This window comes from Corvus moneduloides, chromosome 2, assembly GCF_009650955.1.
Source record: "Corvus moneduloides isolate bCorMon1 chromosome 2, bCorMon1.pri, whole genome shotgun sequence".
In the NCBI taxonomy this organism is placed as follows: domain Eukaryota; kingdom Metazoa; phylum Chordata; class Aves; order Passeriformes; family Corvidae; genus Corvus; species Corvus moneduloides.
In genome coordinates, this window is record NC_045477.1 from 53,908,852 (window position 1) to 53,930,374 (window position 21,523).

At 43.0% G+C, this 21,523-nt stretch overlaps 1 protein-coding gene across 3 annotated transcripts in view; it reads right to left on the minus strand.

Annotated features, from left to right (window-relative positions):
• LOC116439726 (phosphatidylinositol 3,4,5-trisphosphate 3-phosphatase TPTE2-like) overlaps positions 1-19,990 on the minus strand; it is a 24,811-nt gene extending 4,821 nt beyond the window's left edge. Inside the window, exons 1-18 of one of the 3 annotated variants that reach the window (XM_032099661.1) lie at positions 19,909-19,990; positions 19,238-19,311; positions 17,100-17,177; positions 14,896-14,943; positions 14,017-14,175; positions 13,486-13,605; positions 10,584-10,683; positions 9,695-9,758; positions 9,109-9,173; positions 8,476-8,536; positions 8,139-8,220; positions 7,968-8,056; positions 4,732-4,793; positions 3,721-3,801; positions 2,629-2,734; positions 1,904-2,001; positions 1,431-1,526; positions 897-967 (exon numbers count right to left, since the gene is read on the minus strand). In XM_032099661.1, the coding sequence (XP_031955552.1) occupies positions 897-967; positions 1,431-1,526; positions 1,904-2,001; positions 2,629-2,734; positions 3,721-3,801; positions 4,732-4,793; positions 7,968-8,056; positions 8,139-8,220; positions 8,476-8,536; positions 9,109-9,173; positions 9,695-9,758; positions 10,584-10,683; positions 13,486-13,605; positions 14,017-14,175; positions 14,896-14,943; positions 17,100-17,177; positions 19,238-19,287 (1,430 nt within the window). In that variant the 5' untranslated portion in view covers positions 19,288-19,311; positions 19,909-19,990. Of the gene's footprint in view, positions 1-896; positions 968-1,430; positions 1,527-1,903; positions 2,002-2,628; positions 2,735-3,720; positions 3,802-4,731; positions 4,794-7,967; positions 8,057-8,138; positions 8,221-8,475; positions 8,537-9,108; positions 9,174-9,694; positions 9,759-10,583; positions 10,684-13,485; positions 13,606-14,016; positions 14,176-14,895; positions 14,944-17,099; positions 17,178-19,237; positions 19,318-19,546; positions 19,688-19,908 lie in introns of those variants that run through there. The other 2 variants (XM_032099662.1, XM_032099663.1) reach the window with 2 other exon arrangements.
• Positions 19,991-21,523: the final 1,533 nt, after the last annotated feature.

Below are 21,523 nucleotides of genomic sequence, written 5' to 3' on the forward strand. Positions count from 1 at the left end.
GAAAAGGTAGCCTAGTGGGGCATCCTCCATAGTTCTGGAGGAAGCAAAACACTTCAGCAAAACCCTCAAGATGGCAATGTTGCAGGGCTGTCGGACAGCTGGCAGACATTTCTCCTGGCACTGGCTTGGTCTAATTGTTCTGCATTGAGACTGCAAGGTGCATTGCTGGCTCAGCATATTAACAGTTTACAAACAGACTCATGGCTACCTCTTCTCAAGCTGTAACGGGATCAGTTAAGTAAAAACTGTTTTTTATCTATTCCAGTCATTGAGAACACAGTAATTATATCTCATATGCCAAGTTCACTGTTCCTCTACCTAAATCTGTCAAGCAAGGCAGACCAAAGACAGGGCTTTCTTGTTTCTGCATTTCTACATCACTCCCAAAGGAAGGTAGACAAGCCCAACTTTCACCAGGTGGAGCTTCTCTAGGAGTTCCAGTCTCAGCAAGCAAAATCACAGTAATTTCGTGAGAAGCCATAAGAGGGCCTTTCTTTGTGATCCCAAGCATCAGGACCTCTAACTGTGGTCTTAATGTTTGCCTGCTAAGACACTGAATTCCTGCCTCTCAGGCAGCCATACTACAGAGGATGGCAGGTTTGAATAGTTAGCATTACATTTTTTAATTCAAATTCATTAACAATGGTTAGAGAGCACCAAGGAAATAATCCAGTCATTTAAGTAAAGATAGAAAGCTCTGATGTTTAAAATACTTGTCACAGTGCAAGCAACTGCCTGTTCACAAGTTATAGTTGAGGGTCAAAGACCAGTATCCACATGAAAGTTAGCTGGCTGATCCCTGTCTTATCTCAGCTTTCAGTACTATGTTTATGATCTTTCAGCTCTATGCAGACACCAGAAGTTAGGATCTGAAGGCATCCCCTATGATCACTTACCTGTTATCTTCAATAAAGGAAGTGTTGAACCAGAAAAAGAATGGGCAGCCATCATAGCCTTTTGGGAGAGCCTAAACACAAATACCTTGTTTAGGGACTGTGTTACACAACAGAACTTTTTTTTTGTAGAGCAAGGGTACCCACTTTTCTTCACTAATTTGGTTTACAAAGCTACAGTGCCAGAATCAGTACACTTAAAGAGCCCAATATCACACACAAATCGCTATTTGCTCTGCAGTTACTTCAGTACCAAGTCACTCAATACAATGAGGTAAGGCCCCCATGGTTAGGAGCAGCAGGTACCCAACTAAGATGCCTTGGTTATACTGCTGTTTGAGCAGCCACATGCTTCCCCTTCTTACCTAGGCTGACGTTACACCATTCGCTGCATCCCCCACTGCACAGTGAGACACAGCAGGAGTCACTGGGGAGGAACAAATTCGCCCCCCCCGCCCAGCCAGGGAGGACCCACTGCAGTTTGCACTGCAGCCTCTCCCCATACCCAAGTGAAGGTCTTCACACTGGTATACTTACAGAATTTGATTCAAATCTGACTTTCACATCACCACTTAGAACAGGGCAGTCTTCTAAGCCAATGACTACAGAGTCACTTTCAGAATCAAAGAAGAGCTGGATAACAGAATAAAGTATTTGTCTTATTAAAGTTTCTACAGTGAGACAAGGGACCAATTCACGACAACATATAACTACTCATTCACGGTACACAAATACAACAGCAGTGCTAGAACAACAGACAACAAGTTTAGGCTGCTCAGGACAGAGTGAACTATTTGCATGTAAGCGACTCCCAGGGAAATCTTTCTTTATCTTACCACTACTTTTCCTAGGATCTGGCAAAGTTTAGCTTTTTCCTCCTCTTGAAATTTACATCATCCATTTAGTTAGAATGTGTAGAAATTGAATATTGGACATAAAACAAAGACACTTTTCACCTCTAAGTCAGTTTTCAGCTTCTGTGACTCAACTCGTGTCTTCATAGTACTCACCTTGCAGTTTTTTTGATTGGCACATACACATTGTAGTACAACTTGCTTCCTTGTTATTATCTGCACCTTCATATCACTTCCATTGCCTTTCCCGACTCCTAGGAACAAAGTGTTGCATTATACCAGAGGCACACACTTTAGCTGGAAACATAAGTAGTCATGAAAACCAAGTGTGATCCCATTCAAAAGTGCTTTCTTTCTAGAATGCCTTACTCAAGACCCTAGAGACCTTACTGAAGGTAAGTCAGTATTCAGTGGCTGAAAATTGTATTTTGAAGTAACTGAATCCCAGCAGGGGAATAGGCTAATGTAGAATCTAGTTCCATTGATCGAACAATAACAGCAGTCTGAACTCCCCTAGAACAAGCAGCTGTGAACTTCCAGCTTTTGAGCAAGATAACCAGTACATAGGTACAAAAATAGGCGTGTATCTAAAGCTCAGGAACATTAGTGGATCCAGCTCCACATGGGGAGTTAGTCTCACTTGAAAAGTGATTCCCCTTCCAAAAAAAAAGCAGGTTGTATGTGAGCCATCATTTGGTCCCACATCCAGAAAGTGACACAACGCAGAGCAACCGACTACAAAATACTCTTCATTGTGTTCTGTGTCATTTAAATTCTCAGATCCCAGTAAGTCTACATTCCTCAGCTTAGCAAGAGAAACAGCTGCCTGTAATGGGAAACCACTGCCAGATAGAGGAATGCCCAAATACAAGAGTTCTTACCATGTATAGAGTGGATTTTGAAGTTTTTTATTTTGAGTTGTCTCTGTGGTGGGAGCTGCAAGTTATACTTGTTTTTCAGGATCTCATAATACCCAACATACCTACTCTGTAATGCAAAAAAACCAGACACATTATGCAGTTTCTGTACCCAACACAGATTAATTTTAGGCAGAAGTAGGATTTAAATAGATCTTCTACACCAAGTTTTTAGCTCTTCAAAGTCCAAAGCTAAGAAGAAAGACAACTGTTCTCCCTCCCTTCCCCGGTTCAAACAATCTTCTAGACAAATTCAACATCTACATTTCTAATCAGCATTTAAATTTCATGTTTTAAGAGGAATTCTGTACTTTTTAGTTCAGCAAGAAGTGAGGAGCTTTTATATTGTAGCTTTAAGAGGCTGAATGTTTAAACATACAAGATACATTCATTTTACTGAAGGACAGCTGTACTTCTATTTTCTGCCAGCAATTATAAGTACCCCTGTCACCAGATTCACTTCCCAACTCTGCATCACACAGAACAGTAAATCAAGATGAGCAAAGTCCCAAACTGTGGCCTGAGGCAAAAACTTGTGTAGTTTTTCCCAGTGAATGCAGTCTGCAGAAGATGCATTTCTCCATCCAAGCCAAATCAGCACCAGGCCAGGCTGCAGGCTTCCATGCATCCTTGTTAAACAGTCCAGTTGCCTTACAGTGCCATGCTCCTGTGAGGGTGCCCAGACATTCTGTGGAGTCTGCATCTGTGCAGATGTTCTAGACCTGACTGGACACATCTGTCCAGGTCACCCTGCTTGAACAGTGGGGTTGGACCGAAAGCTTTCCTAATCTCAGGAATTCTGTTGTTATCCTAGATACTATACTTCAGATTTAACATTATTATGCAGAGAAAGGCATAAAGGGAAGGGGAAAGATGCAAAGCAACCATGTCAGTTGTTCATCTTCCGACTCTCACAGAAGGATTACAGACAGTTCAGGAGTTAAGCAAGTAATAGGAACCTACATCACTGAAACAAGGCAGGGAAGGTGGGGCAGCATAAGCACTCACAAGGTTAGTATTGGTTTGACTACAGTTCCTGAACCTGCTCAAGCTTACCTGTGAGGGAGTTTCAACTCCTTGAAACTTGGTACTTGTGCTTCTATCAGTTCTTCTCTCCCCAAAGTAGTCCAAACTTTCCTACACAGGAAGATAATTTCAAGGGTTAAGCTACCCATCCCACCACCATTCCCCTCCTTGAGAAGGGGATAGTAAAATAGAAGTACACTACTCAAGTCCAGTAAAGGAATGCAAGTGAAAATATGCAATAGTTGCTTTGGTACCTTCTAAAGGAGACTTTTAATTACAAGAAGAAAGTACTAATTAGGAAGTCAGATACATAAATCTGTCATCCATGAAAGAGTGAAGAAGAGCAATATGACTTTTAAGCAATTGCTTTAGAACCATCTATATTTCTCAAGTGGTCTGTGGCAGACCAAGCTGAACATTAGTTCATATCTTCATGAACCAAACTCAGAGGAAAGCAAGTGATTAAATGGATACACACTCTGCCCAGACTACCTTGAGTGTCCTGGGCCTTCTGCATCCCAAGTCTCCAGCTGATATCAGACCCAGGACACTAAAGCAGCATAAGCACCTGTCCTGGTTGGGACTTGGTCTTTCTCCCCTTCCCTAGAAGGGCTTTCTTTTGTAATGCTGGCTGTCAAGACAAGACAATTCTTGATGGCACACTACTTGGAGGGAGATTAGGCAAAAAAAAAAAAAATTGCTTAAAACCGGTGATACTATCTTTAGGAGACTTTGCTCAGAAGTCACCTACAGTTTAAGTTGTTGCTCAAGACCCTAGACCCATTATTCCTCCTAAAAGACTACTTCAAGTTGGTAACCTGTTAAATGCTATTTTCCCCACTTCTGTCAGATCAAGAATAGTCTCCTCAGAATTTACACTGCAGGAAGACTTGCATGAACTTTTTTAAAACCAGAATCTTCAGAGAATCCTTTTTCTAGTATAGAACTTTCGCAGCACATTAGTGCATTTCACCAATTCAGTAAATCCTAAAAGAACATTTTGAATACTAAACAAATCAAAAAATAAACAGGAGTTTTTACCTTTGCACTCTCAAACTGGTCACTGTCTATGAGCCAGATACAGACCATTGTTCCAGTCCTGCCTGTATTAGACATACAACACAAGTTGAATTACAGCAGTTCAAAGGTATTGGGATTATTTTTGTGAAGGTAAAGTCATCTCCTGTTATCTCATCTATTTCAAGAGTTACAAGTGACAGTCGAGTAGTCAGGTGCCTGTATTTCTGAGAAGAAGAAGTTAAAGACAAGATACTGGAGTTTGTCAATTTGCTCCTTGTCCCCATGTTTTCATTACTAGAGACACTCAGGCAGCTGGTCAGTACCTGCATACCCCATTCAGCAGGGAATAGAGTCAAGCACTCTACTAAATGAGGCTATAAACTGAAATGTCCCAATCCTGTAAGTGTCAAGAGTTGTTTCTCTGCCCCAATCAGTATCCCTGCAACCCTACTAAAAGCCATCAAGTCTGCTAGCATGAAGATGCCTACTATAGTTTCAGCTTTTAATTTAAAATTTCAGAGGTCAAGCCACCCTCCCTATACTTGTTCTTCAAGCTGGTTTTGACTGCAGGTAGTTTCAACACTCAGTTTTGAAAGACTTTAAAACAGAGCTCCACCTGGGGGCAACTCTTTAATGTTAAGTAACCACCTACTTGAAGCCAGGTACTTGCAGTAGTAACAGCAGGTGGCTAAAGATGTGGCAGATGTCTGCAAGGAAATTTGGCCTACTTGCAGTTATTTATGCATTTCAACAGCTCCCACACTACTGCTGATTGCAGCTAGCACCTGCAGGTTAGCTCCTATGTTTGACAGCCTTCACTATTCTTTCCATAAGACTTCATTGTACTCTATCACCTAATATCATGTGTATCTTGATTTAAGATCCAGCAGTACCTGGAAAATTCTAGAGGGGTAAAGTTATGCAGCAGATCATCTTGAGCGGTATCACACAACACATGCAGCACAACCAGGGGATCAGGCCCACCCAGCATGGATTTATGAAGGGCATGTCCTGCTTGATCAACATGAACTCCTTCTATGAGAGGGTGACCCACTTAGTGGATGAGGAAAAGGCTGTGGATGTTGTCTACTTGGACTTAAGTAATGCCTTCGATACCATTTCCCACAGCATTCTCCTGGAGAAACTGGCTGCTCATGGCTTGGACAGGTGCACTCTTCACTGGGTAAAAACCTGTCTGGACAGCCAGGCCCAGAGAATTGCGGTGAATGGAGTTACATCCAGCTGGCAGCTGGTCACTAGTGCTGTCCCCAGGGCACAGTACTCCAGCCAGTCCTGTTTAATATCTTTACCAACAATCTGGACAAGGGGATTGAGTGTATCCTCAGCCAGTTTGAAGAGGACACCAAGTTGGATAGGAGTGTTGATCTGCTAGGAGTGTTGGAGGGCAGGAAGGCTCTGCAGAGGGATCTGGACAGGCTGGACTGATAGGCCAAGGCCAACTGCATGAGGTTCAATAAAGTGAAGGGCTGGGACCTGCACTTGGGTCACAACAACCCCACACAGAGCTACGGGCTCAGGGAAAATTGTTTGAAAAGCAGCCCGCTGGAAAAGGACTTGAGGGTACTGTTCAACAGCAGCTGAACATAAGCCAGCAGTGTGCCCAAGTACACCAATGACATCCTGGCCTGTATCAGCAGTAGTGTGGCCAGCAGGACCAGGGCAGTGATTATCCCTCTCTGCTTGTCACTGCAGAGGCTGTACCTTGAATCCTGCATTAAGTTTTGAGCCCCTCACTGCAAGAAAGACATTGAGATGCTGGAGTGTGTCCAGAGAAGGGCAACAGAGCTGGGGAAGGGTCTGGAGCACAAGTCTTACAAGGAGCAGCTGAGTGTGTTTAGCCTAGAGAAAAGGAGGCTCAGGGGAGACCTTTTTGCTGTAAAGGTCATAGTGAGGTGGGGTTGGTCTGCTCCTTCCAGGTAACAAGCAATAGGAAGAGAAGAAATGGCTTCAGGTTGCTCCAGGGAAGATTTAGATTGGATATTAAGAAAAATTTCATCTCCAACAGGGTTATGAAACACTGGAACAGGTTGCCCTTGGAAGTGATTGAATCACCACTCCTAGAGGTAATTTAGATGTGCAGATGTGGCACTGAGAGACATAGTTTAGTAGTGGACCTGGTAGTACTGGGTTAACGGTTGGACTTGATCTTGAAAGGTCTTTCTCCAACCTAAACAATGGATAGTTTGAGCTATACTACAATGCAAAATATTCAGCATGGGTGACTGGCTACCAGAAGGCAAAGCAGCAGCCTAACACTTTGTCTTGGGGTGACTTTATGATGTTGTATCCCCTATCACTCCTCTATGCCCAGAAATTAATTTTGTGCCTTTCTGTACCTTTAAACTGAGCCTGAGAGGAGGAAGAGGAAAAAATACCCAGAGAACTTTCAAAGCAGTGTTTCAAGGACACACAGACTCCTCTGCATTCAGCTGCAGCAGCAAGCGAGAGCAGAGGGAAGCACCCTGTTTGGTTTTTTTTTTTTCCCAGCCAGTTTTCCAGCTACTTTTTTCACCGGAGGGAGATGGAGAGTTGAACTTTATTTTCCTGGGACTTCGATTTTTCCCTTCTTTTTTTCTGGACTGTTTCAACATCAGAACACCTCGCGAGAGTTCTCCACCGAGGCCCGGAGGTGGGCCCACAACCCAGCTCCAAGGAGGGGGAGAGAGAAGGACTCTGAATTTTTCCCAGGTTTCTCTCCACAGTGAGAGGTTTCATTATTTAGCATTATTATCCTTTTCCTGTGTGTTTATTAAATAAATAGTTTTTTATCTCTTTCACTTTCCTCCGAGGAAAAAATTCTTTTTTTTTTTTCCTGAATCTGGTGGGGGGAGGGCTGGTTGTAACCTGCCTTCTATCAGAGGATATTTTTCCTCCAAATTTGTCCAAACCAGCACACATTTTTAACAGTAGCAGTTTCAGTAGCCCCTATCCCCAGTTTCTCCTGGGGGACTGCTGTCCCAGCTGCCAGAACACCAGAAAGTTATTGAAGAACATTTTAAGAGACACAATGACAGCTTAGACTAAGAACCAATTTAGACTACCTAAAAATGGGGTTGTGTAATACTGAACACAGAGTACAATACTCTTGCTAGTCATCACAGTGTCTGCAGAATTTGTCAAGTTACACTGTAAGCCCATCTCATACTATGGTTTAAGGCCATACTAACATCAAAGAAGCTATAATGACACAGAATTGTGATTTGTAGCATACACAGATTACACATGAGAAATCCTACCTTTGCCTCCTTTACAGTGAATTGCTATGACATTCTTCTCATCTTGACTCATCCATTCACGGACACTGGCAGTGAATTTCAGCATGTCCCTAGGTAAGGGGATAATTAGTGGCTCAAAGCAAATGCCTACATAGAACTATTACAATGTATGTATTTCTTGACAAGACTCACTGTAGTGCTGGGACATTGTGGTCATCAATGAAGATCCTTTCCACCCTGTAGTGAAAGTACTTGGGGTCATAGCCTTTTTCACCTATAGGAAAAGATCTGAAGTTATGCCAGGAAGGGAGAAGGATTGTAACAAAGAAAGTGGCTTGTAACACACAATTGCTGGTCTGAGCATGTACTAGTGTCTAAAATACAGTAGTGTTAATAGATAGATCAAAATGAAAAAAAACTGAGGTAACTTGGCTAAAACCATGTGTGCTTAGCTTCTGGTTTCACACTTTTCACTACATTAAAATTTATCTCCAGTATTTCAATATAGTCAGCAGCTAAACATACTTACTGCAGAGGTTGTAGACTTTATAGTGGTCTGGATGTTTGGTGTCCAAAAATCTTGCAACTTCCTAAACAATAATGAGTTCAGAGTAGTTAATGCTCTGTTCCTTATTTCCACTGCCACCTCAGCCCCCCCAGCCCTCCAGGTGGGATCAGCAACTGCATTCACAAACAGCCCTCAGACAGCAGGCCTTTCCAACTCAACAGCTCAGGTTCTGGTCTAGAATAAAATTACTACTGCAGCTATCTTCCTGTCCCTATAAATGTTTCTACAATATCAGGAAGGGTAGCTCTGAAATGGACATTATGTATGCAGACCTTTTAAACAACTTTATTTAGATTAATAGATCTTATCACTATTACTAGCCTGGGACAGAACTGCCTTGATTCTTCAAAGCATTCCCAAAGAACAGGAGGATCAAAGCACTCATGTGTCCACATTATGAGATACAACCTACTAGGATTAGCTGAGACACTACAACATAAGCAGTGCACCACAGTGGAGATCATCAGTCAGTCATTCCAACCAGCAAAGGCAGCAGAACTAGGACTGACATGATCCAGGTCACATGTAAATTAGTGGGAATCTATAAAAGAAACAGGTTTCAGAAACAGTGAACTTGGTAGATAAGATTTTTACCTTTATGGGGTTCCTGTAGAAAGACTGCTTCCCAGAAGATGGAAATGACATTGCAATAATTCGATCTGTTGAGAGGACAGCAATCACAAGTAACAGCAGGAAGCCTGCCTACACATAAGGACTACATGATTGAGAAACATCCTTATGAAATGTCTTATTCCTACCCTAATTATAAGAACAATCTACCCATTCCTGGGAGGCTTTCCTCTACATTCAGCATAGCTAGAGCAAGACAAATAATGCTTCCCAAAGCATCAACCACCACCAAGTGCCAGTCTCCACAGAATCTGAAGCAAAAATACTGTAAGTCAATACTTCCCCAGCACTGGTTCCCCAGGCCTCAGATAAATTTCTATCATTACATACAGCATGTACAACTCTCCCAAGAAGGCTAATTCTGGAGAATAGTGTCAGACAGGAATCCATATTTCAAAATCCCACAGAAGAGGAATAGGCCTGGTTTGACTTCATACTTAAGTTTCCTGAGTCTAAACATTGTCCGTATTTAACAACAAGCTCTTATTAACTGAAAAACAAGTCTTAACAGGACATAACATGCTGCAAAGTGACATTTGTTTCCACAAACCAGTAATATAGGTGAGATCCAGATCAAAGCCATCTTTCATATAACGTCTTTTGTTTTCAGAGACCTGACCAGAAAAAAAAGTAAGAGTTAATCTTCCACAAGAATTCCAATGATCACTCAGTGTTGTCTGTTACTAGGAAAACTCAACCATCTAGACTCTCAAGTTAAGCTTGAGTAGCAGAGCCTCATTTCACTACACCATTATCCAAGAGCAACATTTCTTGTATTAACTTTTAGGTAGAAGCTCTGTACAGAATTTTTACCCTGAAGTATCAAAGTTTATTCTAGTGAAAAGAACACTGCAGATCTTTTGCATACTGCAGCATGAATCTGTCATTTTTATTTGGGTGTCTGGAGACTGAAGGAAAAAAGAATAAAGTTAAGGGTACCATAACCAAGACTGCTTATTCCCGAGCAATAGGACATACTTGAAGCTTAAAGTACCACTTGAATGCCTCTGATGAAAATAAGAGGCATTTACAGAAGATAGGGCTTCAACAGCTAGATTGCTTTGTTGGCACCCAAAATAAAGCATCAGACATATTAAAACTCCTACCTTCCCCCATGTGAGGGAAAAGAGTCTATGTACCACACAAGCTAGAAATTGTCAGTTGAGACACATGGTGGTGTTGCAATCACTTTACTGTGGTGACCCTCCAGGTGAAGTTGCTGCTTACTTGAGCAAAGCTGAGAACGAAAAGGCGTTCCTGAAGGTGGAGGCAAAGCTCCAGAGCCCTGTCAGGGACACTGAACAGATGTGCTGCTTGGACAATACTATCAATTGCAGACCAATAGGCCATGGTCAGCCTTGCTATTTACCATGGATGCTGCCTGGAGAAAGCATTGGAAACAGCAGTAGTAGCCAAGATATGTTAAGAGGCCAACTTACCATTCTCCTGGTCACCACTTCAAGTTGCTTCTTTTGTGAAGCCAGATGAAATATTCTTACCAAGATGACAATTCTCAGAATTCGGAGGAAAATAACCATTCTAGAGGACAGATTCACCATGAAAGAAAATGGATACAAATAAACTTAGAGGCAAAGATTAAAGCTGTTTAAAAGCTGTTTCAGAGACAGTTTAAAACTTTGTTTCATATATTAAACTAGGACTTCTCAGGCTGATTTTGGAACTACGACTGTACTTGAAGAATATCATAGGTTTGTTGTCAAGAGTTTTTTGTGAGTACATGTTCTGAACAGCTAACAGAACTAGGAAATCCCCTACTTGCTGAAACAGACTTCCACAGATACCTCTGGGTAGAAAGCAACGAATTCCATTAACATTACCCATGTTATTATCACCAAATTCTTGTTCCTTGAAGCTTATTCTCAACTATACATTTAAGTACCTGTAGCCACATTTAAGTGTATGTAGCCACCTGAAAAGTGACTGAAAAAAAGCTAGACAGGCTAAATACATCATGACTTGATTAAGAAACCTGAGAACAGATCAGTATATATATCCTGTGTTTAATCATTCAGCAACCTGAACACTTGGTTCGGTTTGAGGAACTTTGAACTACTGTTGAACTTTGAAGCGGGAAAGAAGCTTAGGTGAGTGGTTCTATTCAAACAACTGAACAGGAGCAGCTGCTTTCCCACACTCCTAGGGACAAGGGCAAACTAAAACTCATTTCATTCCTTAAGGAGGTAAGTGAGCATACATTTTAAGCAGCACATACTCTAGGTTTTGATACATGTGTGTAAAAATGCTGGTGAATACCAAGAGTAAGGGAGACAAAACTCCAGTTGAACACAGTCTGCTCTCCACTGATATGGAGCTTGAAGTCAGCAAGGTAAGGTTGTCTTGGATACCTGGAGGAAAGTTTCAGTTTTTCCCTGAGCTTCTTCAAAATTCAGTATCACCCCCCTGTTTTCAAAACAGAATTTCCTCAGAGCTAGCAGAAAATGAGATGAACCAAAACTGGGGTGAAAACTCCATAACCCCTCTTCCCACAACTCTGAGAAGCAACTCTTCAAGATAAAAGCCATTTGCATTCTGCCCTTAAGGAAGTCAACGAATTAAGCATTACCTCCCAGACTGGTATGCAGCTCTCATTGGTCAATGTCCTTTTATAGGTCAGACTTCGAGGAAGCAGTTAACTACAACCCTACACACACCCGGCTAGACCAGACTAGAAAGAGAAACCATACTCCTCCATCAGGACATATTACCTCTATGGACTGTCACTGAAATTTCACTTGTCATATATAAGCTCTCATCCATATAAAAGCTGCTCAAATTCTAATTATTCTGAGATGTATCAGATACTTTAAGACTATTGTTTGCTTCTTGAGGAAGGACTGAAGAAAGAAAAGTGATAAACCCAGTAAGGCTACTGGGAATTAGTTGGATTTCGTGGACACTACTGGTGTGTTAGGTGGGAAGACCACCGCATCTCAAGATTTGGTCAAATCTGAGGTATCATCTACTGTCAGGTAGTAATATTTTGGTCAGAACACAATTTTAGAGCCTTTAACAAGAGAGGCCTTATAGAGGGCTTCAAAAATTGAATAGATAAGACAGTAGGCCACAGCTGAGTGTCTTCTGAGAGCAGCAGTGTGAAGTCCTCTTTATGTGAGAAAAAAACCTATTCTAGATTCCCATCAACTTCAGCAAGTCAGAATACAAAAAACTTGCACACACAGATCTACAACCAGATGGGTCAATGTAGGATCAGGCCTACTACTAGCATAGCCTAGTAGAGATAAGAGTGCAGATTACCCTGTCACAGTACTCTTTTCCCCTCCCTTTATCTGGATGCTGCTACAATATGAAAGCTGCTTTAGAAAAATGTGGCCATAGAAATGGGAAGTAATTAAAAACTCAGATGAATGTTTAAGACAACCTAGAAGGAAAAAGCCTTTTATTAGTAAGGCTGAAAAAGCTATTCCTTTGACAGTTCTGTTTCTTGAAACCCAAGTTTAGCCAGCACTTTAAGAGAAAACTAGTATTTAAAGATACTTGTCCAACTCTGGATTCTTCAATAACTAAACTTTTTATTCTCTTCTGGAATAATGTTCCCCTCTTATACCCATTAGTCAGCTGAATTTGGGGGAGGGGGTGATTTTTTAATTTTTTTTTTTTTTTTTTTTTAAAAGAGCTCAACTTTTCCCTGGCTGATGCAAGAAAGTTTCTCTAAGTCAAACCTAGTGCACATAAACTCATCTTAAAGTTGTAGTTCTGTCTCCATCAGGAATGGATTCATCTCACAGGTTATCATCTGATCAAGATATAGAAATCAGAAGGAAATAGGACTTGAAGTAGCTTATGTACATAAACAGCATGTTTCCTCTCCCCAGAGCATGGCTGAAAAATCCAACATATATTACCATAAGGCTTTTGAGAAAGCAAAGCAAAGGAAACAAGACAGTTTGGCAACTCTTTCTATTTCAAGATCCATTAGACAGAGATCCTCCCTCAGTTGTCTGTTCCATTTGCTATGATAATCCAACTTTTCTTTCTGACCTTCTTCAGACCCTCCTCTTTATTATGGCTACTGCACACCTTTCCCCAAAGAGTGCTCAAGTCAGAGCATTTGATGGCCTCACTTTTAGTTACCCCTACTAGTATGTTCAGATCACCTCTGCCTTTGAGGCAGAGACAGCCTACAGCATAAACAGAGACCAAAGTTGTGTATCTATCCTTCATTAGTCTGTACCACGACACATTATCACAGTCCTATTTTTGATCTCATATGCACATATCTGGCTTAGAGGTGCCCAAGAAAATTCTTAGAAGATGATCAAAAAGAGAGCTCACACTTACCAGCTGCCATACCACTCTTACCTTGGTATCTCCTCTACTGCATCAAAGTCTAAGAAGCAGTACGTCAAATTAATTAACAGAGTGCCCACCACTATACATGCATCCAAAATATTCAGTTTGGACCGGAAATAGTTCCTGAAGCTGAAACCAAGGAGAGTTTTAGACAGATGCCAATACAGGTAGCAAAGACTGAAATATATCTTCAAAAAGAGAATCACCTATATAGGGCTACTCCTGGAGACAAGCTCTTCTGAAGCAGTTCTTAACACTGAGCACTGAAGTCTCACTAAGAAAGCAATCTTACACCTGATTTACACACAAGTTATGGCAAAGCTAATGTAGTTCCCAAGTGCTCACTTATGCTGAAAACAATTACAGATTGTTCTGTAGAAGGGTAACCACCAACACATACAGCCAAGAAAAGACATGGCTGTTATCTATGACCAGAAAATTAGCATACAGGCCATCATGTTCATAGTTTGAGCTTTAAGTTTTGCTTCCTTCCTAGCTTGAGGACTTGCCACATGGACTTAACTTTTGCCCATGTCTTACCCTTCAACAAACACCCTCAGGAGAACATCAACGAGAAAGAAGAGTGCTATTGCCAGGGCAACACCTTCAGGAACCTCTGTACCCGTCTTTCCCTCACTGACGGCCAGATCCAGAATCACAACTATAATGTCCACAATGACAAGTACAACTCCAAATACTCTGCAAAGAGAAAAATACAAATAAATTTAAGAGGCAGGAATGACTTTTGGACACCTATCAACTGAATAGCACAAGCCCTGATTTCTAAGAAAAGAGTTCCAGAAAGAGTGTGTTCTTTTACATAGATTGAAGCCTGCTTAAATAGAACCTGAAGATTTCCAATTGCATTTTTAAGTGATATGCACAGAGACCTTCATCTATGTGGAACCATATATTTACCTCAGACACAGCTGTAGTTATTAATTTATGATTTCACAGCTAGAAGCAATGCAAACCTGAATGCTTTAAGGCATACCAGTATCATTGTTGCTTTCATCTTACTCAGCTTTCCTCCCTCTCATGACTTAATATAGTCCCTTAAAAATAACTGCCTTTAATGGCTTGCCTTGTTCCAGCACCTAGACTACACACAACTGACCAACTGCTTGTTCAAAGGCTGCCAGCCAAGAATAAGCCATTAAAGAGGTTTTATCCAAGTCAATGACATTTACAGTTCTGACTTCCAGCTCTCCTTGGAGAACGTAGTCACATCTGTTTAAGACTTATTTTTCAATTCTAGTACTTTACTCAAGTTCCCTGTTCTGGGGGTGACATGGGATTCAGTACTTTTCAGACAAAGCAAGCTGGAATTACTGATGTTTAAGGAACTCTCCAAGTTCTTACACCAGAAATGAGGACTATTTTTACCTTGCCCACATCATTTCAAGCACAAGCTTTTACCTGAATCCAAATGACATCACAAAGGGGGCAATTTTTCTCCTAGCTGCACTGCAAGAGAAGAGAACTGACATCAAGACAAGTGACATTTTCCTACAGATATTAGCCACAAGAGCATAGTTATATTCTTTTAGTCACATTTCTTTGGCTTTAGTATTCTGCATAGTAGTGATTTCTCTAAGATGAGATGACTCAGTTGCATTCATGAAGTATATAGGTTAAGGGAGTACTTGAAAACAATGCTTTGATCACTTGTTAGAAGAAGTATTAATCAGCTTCCAGACACTAGAAATACAGCAGTATGTACTTATCCATAACATTATTCAGTGTCACAATTCCAGTGACGCCTGAACTCTGGCTTAGTAAGCTATAAGAAGTAGGTTTATATAATAGTTATTGGTCAAGAGGAAGACTGTAGGATAAATATCTCAATATATTTCATTCAATTTACAAGTTTACTGTATCAAACTATTTTTTTCCCAGGCCTGAAAAGAGTTGCACTTGTTAACAGCTCTCACGCCTTTGGAATAGAGGAATACAAATCCCACTTCTATTTTAAAAAGGAAACATCAGTTCGGCTTTCAGGTTGAAAATCCAAGCATCTTTTAAGAAAAAGTGTTTCTGAAGCCAAATTCTTCCAGTTTTGAGAGTAATCTTCACTCCTGGCAGGGTCACAGCTCTTGTTTCCAGTTACAGGAGATTTTGTTGCCTCTTTGGTATGCTTTAAGCCCTCTGTAACTCTTTCATGTAAGCCTCTTTACATTACACCAAGAGCTAAGGTAGAAGTTCCTGCAACAAGAACCTGCAAACACTCAAGTTCTGACAGTTTGAAAAACAGGCTGCCAGTGTTAAGCAATCCCAAGATTACTTAACTACTGTAAGCATCAAGTCTTTTCTTAGACGCTTGGAAGAAAACACCTTTTTCAAGCATATCACTAACAGCAGGACTTACCATTAGTTGTAACATACTGACAAAAAGTACTGATAGATTTATTTTGCACTATTACAAGAAGTTTTTGTCAGCTCAGTAATGCACATTGCACCCCAGTGATCCTGTCCAAAATACTTGTTTCCTCTAGGACAATTTAAGCATTGCATTTCACTTGGTTCACTTCAATAACTCAGTTTAAGGCAAGGCTAGATACCTTTGAAGTGCTGAGGCAGCATCTTGCTGGGGTTACTGAACTAACCCACGCTTTTCATTATTAGCTTCTCACTCTAAACCAAGGTACAAGGTCTAACCAGCAAACACTTGCATTCTTAAGCTGGAAGGAGATACCTGGGTTGTAGTACATACTTATCCTATGGAAGTCAAGGATGTAATACCATGTCTTGTTCTGAAGGCAGCTTAACATATAGAAGGTTTTGCTGGTATCTATGAATGTCAAGTATCTAACAAAACTCTGCAATAATCACACTAATTGTTTGTTGGTTTATGTCTTTGTCCAGTCAATCCTACAACTGTAGTAGGGATGCCAAGACTTCAGCTTCCACAGTCTATGGACAAGTACCTCTACTAGGTACACTACATAGCAAAATATGTACACACACCACTCCAATTTGGCCTGCAACATCTTAAATCAGTTGAAGGAAACATGACACATTTGATTACATAATTAGCTTAAAGCTTTTGTGAAATACATTTGTAAATTCCAACTTCTGAAATCTAGGAAAACATGTCACAGAATAACTGAGAAAACAGGCTTAGGCTTACTGTTCTTGAGCTGCAGGACTTGCCACTGACTTGACTAAGTTTGCTGTAAAAATAACCTGAGCTAAACACTCAGAAAATAACTACTTCAAGAACAGAGTAAACTACTAGCACGTTTAGACAATTTAGACTTGATGAGGGCCATGATGCTTATTGTTATGCCCAGATACTCATTCACCCCATTTTCTCACCAGCACGTGTTTTTCTGTGCTCTCACAAACTTATTCCTTCAGGAAAATTTAATCAATGCAGTTTGGACTACCCATTCTCCACAATACGACAGACTTGTGTTCCTGGGTTGGGCTTTTATCTCTAGAGGGATAAAGAGGCTTCCTCAACTTACTTGTCTTCACTATGTACTAGAAGAAATGTCAATATCAAGCATTTTACTGGGCTTATCTCTACTTCAACAAGCTACCCGCATGCCTTCTTATTTTGGCTCACTAGATTACACTTCTGCGGGTAAGCAAAGAAATTTAGTATATCATTAACTTACTTGAAACAGCTGTCTGGTCCATTATCCTCATCACGACCATCATCAATCTTTACTGTGGCCTCTTCTGCTGTTGCAGAGCTGGAAAAGGAATAATAAAACTCACACACTGATAGAGATGTCAGCTCTATACATTGCTACACATTGTTCCAAAAAAAAAAAAAGAATTCACTATAAAGCAAGCAGCAGCCTGAGCTAGAGCACAGGCCCAGTACCAGGGGAAGAAAGACGTCCCTCTCATGTGGTCACAGATGAGCCCCTTGGCTTATGCTGATCTATTTCCCATTAGCAACCCATTTCTCAAAAGTTTTCCCTTTTTTCCCCCCAAAAGAGACAGATGTGTTCAGCAGTAGGATAAAGGGCTTTGAAGCAGGGCATCCATGCGTCCGCTAAGGACTCAACAGTCTGGGTTCTAGAAGTGCCGGAAATATACATATGCAAAATGGCTTCAGAGAGTCCAAGTAACATTAAAGCTGTTACAGTGAACTTCTTGTCCAGAGAATTAATGTTTTCACCAGGAAAAGCCCTAGCACAGAGATGTTTTTGTGCAGAGCAGGATACCACACCGGAAACTGGAAGACCAGAGCAGCAGCTGAGCTAGTGCTAGAACAGCAGGTTTTTGGGGTAGTGGCTGCTTGCCATAACTTCCTTAAAATGGTCTCTTTAGATCAAAGTTTTTGTTTTTTTTCAAAGGCCACATGACAATTTCAGATAAAAAGTGTAGGATTCAAATCCAGGAGTTTTTATTTCAGTCTTCTCCACAGAAATACTGTGATGCATAATAGCACGGCCACAGTGCTTGCTCAGGCTCTGCCTCTGGCACCATTGCTTCTGGGGCAGGAACAGCTACATACACATATCCAATATTGGTGTTTCCCTGTTCTGAGGCAGCCTAGTGTGTTTGAAGCGTTAGTGTAGTAATTCTGAGGATTCAAATATTCTTCATTCTCCACAACAGACCCATGCACCAGCACTGCTTCTGCAGTCTGGGCTAATCACCTTTTAAGCAAGAAGTTTAATGATGCTTCTCCTACAGTTTCAGCAACCAGTACTGATGCTTCACCGCTTGCACTCAGTATCAGGCTCAGTAGAAGAATTATTCTGATGCAACAATTTTAGCATTCAAGCCTCATTTCCCAGCTCCAATACTTCCAGACACCACATGTGTCGTCATTTTGCTCCTAGAGCTGAAGCAAAGTTTGAGTGATGGATAGCCATTCAGGTTTGCTTCCCAGCTATTCTTACAGAATATTCACTTGGGTGTTTACACTTACTGAACAGCAGAAGTGTTTCACTTATTAAAGCACGTTGCTGCTGCAGCAATTTTGCTGCAGGTCACTTGCTTATACTTGAAGACACGTGAAGTGCACCAAATGCCACCTCCTTATCCTCTACTGTGATTAAAATATGCCACAAGAAGAATGAGAAACAGAAGTGTTTTGAGCTAGAAAGACAATCTTTAACACAAAGATAAAACAGAAGCCAAGTTTAAATACACTGTTCCCATCATGCTCCCACACAAGAATTCAGTTCTAGATAATGCTTTCCTCAGAGGGAGTTTGTTTTGTTGCTCATTCTACATCTACTTGTTGTCCAAGGCAGAACAAGCTCTCAGCTTCAAACTACTACAATTAGTCTTTGACTACTGGGGTGGAAGGAAGCCATACTAGAAGACATTGTTTCCTTCACACACACACTCCATACAGAATATAAGCTTTTCTGACTGCCCATAGCTAAAGGCAACTTCAGGCTTGAGGCTTTTAAAGTAAACAGAGGAAGAGCATCTAGCTTTACAAGAGACCTTGACACTCTCTTGTAAGTCTCTTGACAGTCTGGATGCTAAAAGAGCACACTTTAATGCCACGGGCTTATTATACCGGGGTGGAGACCCTGTACTCATTTATCACTTATTAAGTACTCACAAGAAGTCAATCAAAACAGCGTATTTTCCTCAAAGATATCCCTCCTCTCAGACAGCAGCACTGGCAGGAGAGGGGAGATAGAAAGACTCTACATAAATTTCAGACACTCCATCATTATTCCCTTTGTTATATTTGAAGCACTAAGAACCTAAAGACAGGGGACTACACACCACATATTCAACCCCAAACCCCCACACTGGTACGGTTCATTTCACTCACCCAGATGCTTCTCTCGGCTCGGTCCCTTGTTCATACCTCACAGCTGTCATTTTGCCTGTTGTTGCCCTGCTGGCCTGAAGAAAAGCACACCTAGTTAAAGTGAGACAGTACAAGAAACAGCGAATACCAGCATCCTACAGTAGCCTCACACTCAGGGTCCCAGCAGATGGACTTCTGCTTCATTTTCAACTATTTCCCCACTATGGTTGACAAAGCTCAATCTTTAACTACAACTGTCAGGGCACTCAGCACTGTGATGAAGGGTTTTTGACTACACCAAACATGCCACAGTGATAACAGCATCTTTACCTCTCAACGAAGCATTTCGCCCTGCTTCAAGCTCTGACACACAGAAGAGCCCCAGCTGGCACCTCTGGGAGAGCTGCAGGCACGGGCTGAACCGCGGGGAGCAGGTCCGGGAGCTCCCTCCCGGCACACACCGGCTTCCCGGACGGGAGGCCCGCACTTGGTCCCGCTGCATCCCCGCTGGCACAGACCCACCCGGAGCCCCCCCCACCACCTCACCTCGGCGCGGCCACCGGGCTCAAAGTCGAGCCTGGGCACCCGCCCCCAGCGCCCCGCGGACTCAGCGGAAAGTTGGGTTAAACTTCCTGAGGGCTGTATCCTGGCCCTCCCTCCCGCCTCCCGGGCGCACCGCCAGCCCCTCTCACCCGCCGAACCGAGGCGCGGAGCACGAGCGCGTCCCAGCACCCCGGGCCGCGGATAAATGTCCCGGCGGCGCCGCACGGCTGCACCTGGGCCGGGCCAGGCGGACCCGTCCGCTGCCATGGCAACGGCCCCGCCGCCCCCGCACCGCCCGCGCAGGCCGCGGCCGTGGGTGGGCGGGCAGCGGTGTTCCCCGTGCCCCCAGGGAGGGTGTTCAGGGACGACACCAAACTGGGTCGGAGTGTCGATCTGCTGGAGGGAAGGAAGGCCCTGCAGAGGGATCTGGACAGGCTGGAACGATGGGCCGAGACCCAACAGCACGAGGTTCAACAAGGCCAAATTCCAGGTCCTGCACTTGGGTCACAACCACCCCATGCAGCGCTACAGGCTGGGGGCAGCATGGCTGGAAAGCTGCCCGGCAGAAAAGGACCTGGGAGTGCTGGTCGATAGCGGCTGTACATGAGCCGGGAGGCCACGTCCCAGGTGGCCGAGAAGGCCAATGGCATCCTGGCCTGTACCAACAATAGTGTGGCCAGCAGGACCAGGGCAGTGAGTTCAGCACTAGGGAGGCCACACCTCAGGTAATGTGTCCAATTCTGGGCCTCTTAATTCAGGAGGGACATTGAGGTGCTGGCTGGAGTGTGTGAAGAGAAGGCAACAGAGCTGCTGAAGGGTCTGGAGCACAAGTCCTACAAGGTGCAGTTGAGTGAACTGGGGTTATTTAGCCTGAAGAGGAGGAGGCTCAGGGGAGACCTTATCACTCTCTACAACTACGTGAAAGGAGGGTGGAGCCGGGGGGGGCTCGGCCTCTTCTCCCAAGTAAATAGTGACAGGACAAGAAGACATAGTCTGAAACTGGGAGGTTTAGGTTGGACATTAGGAAGAATTATCTTCACAGAAGCATTAAGTAGGCATTGGAACAGACTGCCCAGGGTGGTGGTGGAATCATCATCCCCAGAGGTGTTTAAGGAAGGACTGGACAGTCTCATTGACATGGGGGTGTTCAGACATAGGTGGGCTCAATGATTGCTGAGGTCTTTTCCAGTCTAATTGGTATTGTAATTCTGTGTGGAACCACACTGCCCCCAGCCCACCAGACCCCAGCCCACCAGACCCCAGCCCACTAGCCAGGCCCGCCACCTCCTTCTGAGTCCTAGCCTCGCAGTTTTTGTAAACTTTTCTGCTGCTGTGGTTTGGTGCCTCTCAGTGCCTTTTCCATGGCATGACAGCTCTGAGGGGCTGCACTCGAGGCAGGGCCAGTGCAGGTCGGGCAGGGGCTGCAGGCCAGCCAGTCCCCATAGCCTGTGGCAGCTCTTGCCATCATCCAGGGCAGAGCATTGCAGGGAGCACTTGGGTTTTCACACGGCGTCGAGCACTTAGGTTTTTGCAGAATCAGAGCCTCCAGAATATGATGTGTTACCCTGTGCTCTGCAGACGTTTCACGCCTGTCTCATTACTTACCAACAGCCAAGTGACGAGCAGTCCCTGAGCATCCCACGGTACAACAGTGCTGCTGAAGCTGCTGAGGCCAGGGTTGCGCTGGAGAGGCTTTCTGCAGGACGGTCGTCACCAGAGGGAGCTCAAAGCGAGTTTTTAGCGTCTGCTCCCAGGGCTGCTGGG